Source organism: Syzygium oleosum, unplaced genomic scaffold (assembly GCF_021117445.2).
Source record: "Syzygium oleosum isolate NSW1041296 unplaced genomic scaffold, Sole_v2.1 Sole_v2.01, whole genome shotgun sequence".
NCBI classification, from domain to species: Eukaryota; Viridiplantae; Streptophyta; class Magnoliopsida; order Myrtales; family Myrtaceae; genus Syzygium; species Syzygium oleosum.
In genome coordinates, this window is record NW_026607485.1 from 16,511,119 (window position 1) to 16,519,008 (window position 7,890).

At 40.5% G+C, this 7,890-nt stretch overlaps 2 protein-coding genes and 1 pseudogene across 2 annotated transcripts; all 3 read right to left on the reverse strand.

The window, feature by feature from the left end:
• Positions 1 to 643: 643 nt before the first annotated feature.
• Positions 644 to 2,789, reverse strand: LOC115681135 (probable glutathione S-transferase; annotated as a pseudogene).
• A 766-nt stretch (positions 2,790 to 3,555) lies between these two features.
• Positions 3,556 to 5,584, reverse strand: LOC115681137 (glutathione transferase GST 23-like). The gene is made up of 2 exons (XM_030604983.2): positions 4,280 to 5,584; positions 3,556 to 4,104 (listed from the first exon to the last, which is right to left on the reverse strand). The coding sequence occupies exons 1-2, from the start codon at positions 4,586 to 4,588 to the stop codon at positions 3,739 to 3,741; spliced, it is 675 nt and encodes a 224-aa protein (XP_030460843.1). The 5' UTR covers positions 4,589 to 5,584; the 3' UTR covers positions 3,556 to 3,738.
• Positions 5,585 to 5,735: 151 nt separating this feature from the next.
• On the reverse strand, positions 5,736 to 7,324 carry LOC115681139 (probable glutathione S-transferase). The gene is made up of 2 exons (XM_030604984.2): positions 6,890 to 7,324; positions 5,736 to 6,324 (listed from the first exon to the last, which is right to left on the reverse strand). The coding sequence occupies exons 1-2, from the start codon at positions 7,196 to 7,198 to the stop codon at positions 5,977 to 5,979; spliced, it is 657 nt and encodes a 218-aa protein (XP_030460844.1). The 5' UTR covers positions 7,199 to 7,324; the 3' UTR covers positions 5,736 to 5,976.
• Positions 7,325 to 7,890: the final 566 nt, after the last annotated feature.

Here is a 7,890-nt window from a genome sequence, read left to right on the forward strand (position 1 = left end):
GCACTACTTGTGTGTGGTCTATAGTACCTACCGGTGCGTGTTTACGTGATAATCCATGCGAAAATAGGAAATCCTAAAATCTACAGCACTGAAGAAATTTGTGCTTGAAAGGTTTCTAATATTTCGACATTTGGTTATGGTTAAGATGTTATTGTAAGCTTCCTTTTGGATGAAATAAAGATGGTTGTATATGTTTTCTATGGTGCCAACGTGTGAAGACGTCCTTTTGTGCCCTCACTTGCTTATGCAAGTGTAAGAAAAATCGATGGAGGGAGGGATTTGGAGAAGATGGACAAGAAGAAAGAAAAGGCAACAATAAATTAAAAGAGAGGAGAGAAAGAGTTGAAAAAAAGAAGGGCGAGTACACAAAAAAAAAATTACATGCAAATCAAAGCAAGTATATAGCCTCTCTTGTGTTTCTTTCAAAAGGACAGTAAACGGATCTCCAATTCAAAGCATCACGAATGCGATCCTCTCCGTTCAGCTCTTCCGTCCTTGTTGCTCTAGCTGGATTTATTCATCCACTCAGCAAACATGGTGCTTAGGGAGTTCTTCTCCAGAAAAACAGTCTTTGGCTGCTCTAGCAAACTAACCTTTCCATTTTCCTGAGAAGCCCGCCATATTCTTGGATCATTTGTTTTCCTAGAAACTTAGGCCTGTGACTGAGGACCGTCACTTGGACATTCTAAACTGAGTGGAGGGAATGACTTACATGAATCGCCTCATCCCACTCATCCCAGGTAAAGCCATAGACTGAGGTCTGATCACAAGCGATAGATTCTTAGAATAAAGAGACAATCATGGAATTCCAGCCAGTAGCAGCAAAATATGTGTGATCCTTAAATTCTAGAGGTAACAAGCGTGTATTGCCGATTGGGTTTATACCGAATGCATTCCTACGAAGAAGAAAAGAAGTAAATTAAGCATATAATCACTTCAGTCACTATCCTTCTCTGGTTGCCCCATTTAGGTCTTTACAACACAACATAATTAAGGTAGAATTGAAAACATGACAGCACAGCAGAAAAAAGTCCCACCGTTTTTCCCCATAAAGGAAGCAATTGGACTCATTACGAAATACGATCATGTAAAACAAAAAAGTGATACCGATAGTAAATGGAGGAACAGAAGTACAGAGTTGAATTCATCCATGATCTTCATGGACTTCCAAATAAAGACTCCCTTCGACACTTCAGGCATGCCAAAAGCTTTTCATGATCAGGTGAGTTCTCACATATGATTGGCACTTTCTTGTAACTCTCCATCTAACATTGCAAGCGCGTGAACTTTTCCGCATCAAACAGCTTCACTCCCAACACCTCCTCTATGACCCTCATCCAGTGAGCAACACTACCGAAGGCAATGTCCACAATGTTGATGTTGTCGCCTCCAAAGAATTTCTTTCCCTTATCAGGACCATAATCTTCGAGCATCGTCAGCATTTCCATAATATTTCTTCTTGATCTTCTCCTGTTCTTCTCCCGCAGTTCGATACAGCAGCGAAAGGTTAGGGCCCTGACCATAGTAAAAACATTGAGAGGAAAAAACAAAGGTTACACTTACTAAACAGGGAAAGAAAAGGAAAGAAGTTCTTGAAAGAAAACATCTTAAGTCATAATCAAAATTGTATGAAATCAATCTTACTCACAAGTCATGCAGAATTTTTAATTTTCTCACAGAAAAAGGAGACGGACAATGTGATTTTTATGCACCGACAGGTAACGTCTGTCTACCCAAGAACCTGCCATAGGCATGTTAAAGTATAAGTTTTCATGAAATGTTATTACAAAAAAATCTAGCCTATTAAAACTGTCCGGATGATAATGTACACTTACACGCTAACACAGAATTGGGTGCTAAATAAATTCAAGACGTAACAAAATAACTCCACCAAAAAAAAAAAATACACTTAGAACTCCCTCAAGGATAAGGCTGTTTAATTTCTGATGTATCCAAATTGTTAACAGAACCAATACAGTGTCTGTTCCTTTTCTCCTTGCTTTTTGTTGCTTGCAAAAATCATTGACCCCCTTGATTTCAGCTGCCAAGCGTCTATAACTTTTATGGTACATAAGCTTTATCAAATTTATTTATCACCCACAAATTGTATGATCACGCGCACGCGCACTAGAGAGAGAGAGAGAGAGAGAGAGAGAGAGAGAGAGAGAGAGAGACCTTTTCTTGGGCAAATTTGACCCAGGACCGCGCCACAGCTCTCTCATAAGTGTCACTTGGCACTAGAGGATGCTGTGGCCACTCGCAAATGGGCCTTCCACCATGGACAAGCACAGGGATCTTCTTGTGCACCGGATTGTACTGCAACAGCAAGTCACTCTTGTTGGAGAGATCCTCATCGATGTACTCTAACGGAATGCCCTTGAGCTTCAGAGCCCATATCACATAGTAACTGTACGGGCTCGTCCAAGCACCGTGCAGCTTCACGTCTTCCATGCCTCGAGGGTCCGAAGATTGATGTTGCTTCTTGTTGGGCCGCTATGCACGGGCAGTTATTAAAGCTTCGTAGAGTCAAATTGCTTGGGCAAGACGTTGAGGCATTTCATCAAACAGTTGGAAGGTTTGGTTCAACAATTCGCTCTTGCCCAGCAGGACGGTATCTGTTGACTACGTGCTTAAACTAATACATAGTCTAAATTGCACTGAACACAGGGTTGGTGGGAGATGATGGTCAACGTTTTCCTCTGACCATCGACGAACCTCACTTGGTTTTGTTGGGGTTTTGTTCTTGGTTACGCATCCTGCATGGAAATTTCCTCACTTTAATAGTTTAGGAATTGAACAAACTTCATTTAAGGGACCCAAACTTGTGTGTCGACATGTCTAATACCGTGGACTTGTACAAGAGCCATGTCAGCACGGCAAAACGGCGTCGTTTCTTGCAAAAAGCGACAGTGTTTTTAGTCATTTACATTAAGGACTCTTTCGATGAGGAAAGAAAGATAGTCTAGTGGATATGGAAATATATGTCAAATTATCTTCATGTTTTTACATGTTAGAGAGAGGGATGAAATTTGGTAACATCTGTTCATATGCACTTTATATATCCTTAGGTTAAATGTAAATAAAAAAAGGTATTCCTAATTCGTTAAATAAAATTATAGTTATAAGCCAAAATTAATTGTTGTGCTCAAGTGATCTATATATCCTATTTGAGAGCTTGGATATCATGGGCGTGGTAGGGTCAATTATGAGGATGCAATTCATCGTACTGTCCTTAAAAAACGATCTATTGAAGAGAGGCTGATCAAGTATTCCGGCTCACCAAACACCGCACGGCCTTGTTTGCAATTGAAAAACTTTTGGCCAGTGACACTTATCTGCTCCTCATATTAAAATTTCTTCTCTTCCCTCCAAATTCGGCGCTTAATCATTGTACACAATCTAATAAAAATTCATAAAATGAGTCTATAAATTATTTTTTTGTAAATACAATATTTGGCTTTACACTTGTCACAAGAAACCTATGAGAATACTCTTATCAATTCCATTTACAATCTGAAACAATATTTATCAGATAAAATGAAAAAGAAAAGAAAATGAAAATAGAATTTTACTTTATTGCATATGCTAATTAGTAAGCTTCAACTTGAAACTTCCGACCAAAGTACATACTTCACTTGGAAGTCTTATTATTACAAAGAGACATAGACAGGAATCCAGTTGATAATCGTACTTTTATATAGTACCCAAGCTTACAACATCGATCATCGAGGCCGCTCATCATTTGTGTGCGGACAATGACAACCTTTTCTCTCTTAGGCGGGCGAGGTGCTTGCGCAACTTCCCTTGATCGGGCAAGTTCTCGGCAATCACGGGCAAGCACTCGAAGTCGGCCATCCAAGCGTTCAAGCGAGGGAACTTCACGGCATCGAACATCTTGCCTCCCGATACCTCTTCGATGGCTCCCATCCAATATGCCACCCCACCAAATGCAATGTCCACGATGTTGATGCTGTCTCCTCCAAAGAATTTCTTTCCCTTGTTCGGACCATGCTCCTCTAGGATCGACAGCATCTCCAGGCTCTCTCTCATGGCCTTCTCTTGCTCTTCGCCGACACTCCGATACACCATCCAAACATTAAGACCCTGCAGCGCGCACACTCGAAACATAAACGAGATGCAAACCAACTCCGCCTTATGTTTGTCTCACCCAACCACCGCAATTTAGGGTTGGGTATCGAAACAAATGGAACTTATAAATTGAATGACTGACTTTCTAAAAGATGAATTGCCAAAGTAGAAGAAGGTTAGAATAGCAAACCTTTTCATCGATGAATTTGACCCAGAAACGGGCCACGGCTCGCTCGTGAGGATCGGTGGGCAACAGGGGGTATTGCGGCCACGTCTCCTCGAGGTACTCGACGATGACCATGGACTCGCAAACGGGCCGCCGGCCATGGACGAGCACGGGAATCTTCTTGTGCACTGGGTTGTATTGCAAAAGCAAGGCGCTTTTGTTGGAGAGGTCTTCCTCAATGTTGTCAAATGGTATGCCCTTGAGCTTCAATGCCCATACGACTCTGGTGCTGAATGGACTCGCCCAAACTCCATGCAACTTCACTCCATCCATGTCTCTCAAGAGTGTGATACTTCTTGCTTTTGTGAGCTCAATTTAAAGGGCGTTTGGTGGAGTCACGTTGCTTGGGCATTACGTTTCGGGTTTCTGGTCAAACAAACTCAGAAGGTCGAATTCATATCTCATTTTTGTTTTTGGACAACCTAAATTTCAACCCAACATGATAAAACATTTAGATTTCTTTGGAAGAAAGGTCAAACACGCCAGTCGGGCCAGCCCGGGATTGATTGTATTGACATCATGCTATTTTTAAAGTTTCAACCCACATGTATTGACGTGTTACCTGGTGTAGCTTTTGTTAGGTGAAGGTATCGCATTTCTTTGGATAGCTTAAGTCTTTAGAAGAAAGAATTTCGCCTGGATTTCAATATGGTATCAAAAGTACGGGCAATGCTAATTTAATTAAACCGGTTGAAAATTTTGGTTCATTACGTGGTGTGTCAGATTATGAGCAACATTTTAAATAAATGGGCCAAATTCAAAAACCGATTGCAGTCTACACATCAATTAATAAATCAACTTTGTAAAACGATTTTAGTTAGTTCTAGCATTACTCTTCTCTCGAGTTCAATTCGTCGTACTTCCTGTTGCCTAATAATGTGTATCCCTTTGTTTATACTTGTCTATCGGGTTTCAAGTAGCTTGAGTTTATAGAATGAAACGGCTGCGCACTCGAGTTCAATGTCTAATGAAAAATTGCATTAATATAGTTGTAGAGACTTGTAACTGAGGCAGATGCTTCTGGGTCTACTGGTTTGGTTTTGGTATTACCAAAATATGGCTTCAGGTTTGGTTTTTTAATCCTAAAAGCAGTTCGGATAAAGGAGAGTAAGAATGAAATCTCTGAAGATAGCAAGAAGAAAATGTGATGCTTCTTCGAGTAAAAACTTACAGAATTTTGCAACTAACATGCTGAGTTAGATGTGCATATAAGCATTTCCAGAATTCTATTTTCTTCTCTTTCGGTTTTCTGAGTATGAAAACAGATTCAGACGCTCGTTTTCTTTCTTTCTGGGCACCAACACCCAACCTTCCCTAGTTTAAGATGCCTCATCCTAGTTCTTCTGTATTTTTTGTTCTCTCCCAATATTCAGCGGTCATGTGAGAAAAAATAACCACCCTGAGCAAATATGGAATGGGATTTCCTAATTGTCGGGCATCGACTCACCAATAGTAATCTGTTCTTACAGGAAAATCTCCTTCGAAGGAATGAAATCAAGAGAAAGATTATAGCAGGTTAAATACTGAGCCCAATAGTGCGAAAAAATCTGTCGTCACATATCAAATGAGAGGATCTCACCTGACCAACAAGTATTTTCCACATTGGTTCAATCACTTCTCCCAGTATCATAATACTAACCGTGACTTTATTTTCCCTCTTCCTAAGTGAACCTCTCCCTAGACCTTCTAAAATGGCCCAATAATTTCTCAGAGTCAGGATGGTTTTCTTTGACCACATCAACCTCCTTCCAGTTCTCAACCCATAAATGCAAACGAGGGAAAGTGGTGGGACTTAGCAATTTCACATCAACGACTTCCTCTGTACATTCGAACCAATAAGCCAACCATCCAAATGTGATGTCTGCCAGTCCTATGTTGTCTCCTCCAAAGAACTTCTTGTCCGCAAGAGCTTCATGCTCTAAAGTCCTCAAGACTTCAAGCACTTCCTCAGTTGCCTTCTCTCTCTCTTCTCCTTGGGACATTAGGAAGAACTTGAAAAAGGTAAGACTCTACAAGAGTGAAAAAGAAAAAAAAAGGAAAAAAAGATATCTGATGTTAGCTAATCTCACAGGATCCTTGCAATTATGTAGATATTTGGCATCTTGATTAAGTGGACTAACATTTGGGTAGAGTAATAGAAGTGGGAATCAGTATTTGCCAATCAGATTGTGCAAGAAGATGAAGTTCTTGGTTATTCACAGGTTAAATAGAGTAGAAGTTTCCCAAAGAAAAGGAGAGCAACGCCGAAATCGGAAGGCAGCAAGAAATGTAACGAATTTTCAACACTAAAAGGGAGAGGAACCGGTGCAATTAAAAAATTGCAATTAATGTCAATTTGCTTGGGCAGCAGACCACTTGGATTAAGTATGCTTGAGGTCATCCATCATTAAAGATATAAACTACATTAATTTGTAAAACTGACAGATCTTTTGTTATAGCATGAAATAAACAAAATCAATGCAATAACTGCAATGAATATGGTTGATTAGGTTTCTTCTTCCAATCAATTACTTGGAGATCTACTGCTGAAGCTGCAAAAGTTGAATACTAACAGAAACAACGGTGTACTCTCACCTTTTCCGCCATAAAGTTCATCCAAAACCGAGATGAGGCTCTCTCGTGAGCATCTTTGGCCAGCAAGGGAGGCTCGGGCCATGTTTCTTCAATATACTCCAGAATCACAAGGGACTCGATAATCGGTTTCCCGCGATGAACAAGGACTGGAATCTTTTTGTGAACTGGGTTGTACAGCAATAGCAATTGGCTCTTGTTGGAGAGATCTTCTTCTATGTACTCATATTCCACGCCTTTCAGTTTCAGAGCCCATATCACTCTGTGACTGTACGGACTTGCCCAGAAACCATGCAACTTCACTTCTTCCATTGCCAAAGGTGAAAGAAATAGTTGAGAGGAGCCTAATCAACAGAGGGTGCGAAAAGAGCTCGCTTTATGTACAGTTGAGAAGATGGGTCAAACCAAGGAAACATGGATATGGTTCTCTGCCTTGTAGCACGCATAAATTGTCCCGATCACACTCCGATCACACGGAGGAGATGAAAAGAACTACTTAAATTATTTTGTAAAGTTGACAACCTGTCTTTTGACCGATAAAACTCCGGTCCAATTTGGCAAACTCATCGGACAAGCCAAGGAGAAAAGCCATCACAAGCATCTTTGACAGGCTGTGGCTTTAAGGACACACTGAAAAGATCATGACTCCAGAGAAGCAAATCAATTGAGTAGGACAATTTCGACAAGTAAAGTCTTGGCTGAAGTAGCAGCTTAAAACAAAAGGGAATTAAAAGTTTTAGCCTCATTGCCGGTCAACCCTGCCCATTTCCTTGTTGAACCTATGGAACAGTGTGGGACCAAAACGATGGAAAAAATACTAATGAATTTTCTTGTAGATTCTTGGTAACTGCAACTTTCATAGCATTATTTGTGGTCCTACTTTTAGGATGTTTCTTCAAAATGCCAAGTATATCGTCCAAAATGGCCGACCACCAACCCAAAAAGAAAAAAACAGAAAGTGGTTCGATACCTGCTCCATATATAGACTGCCGAAGTTCGCAGAT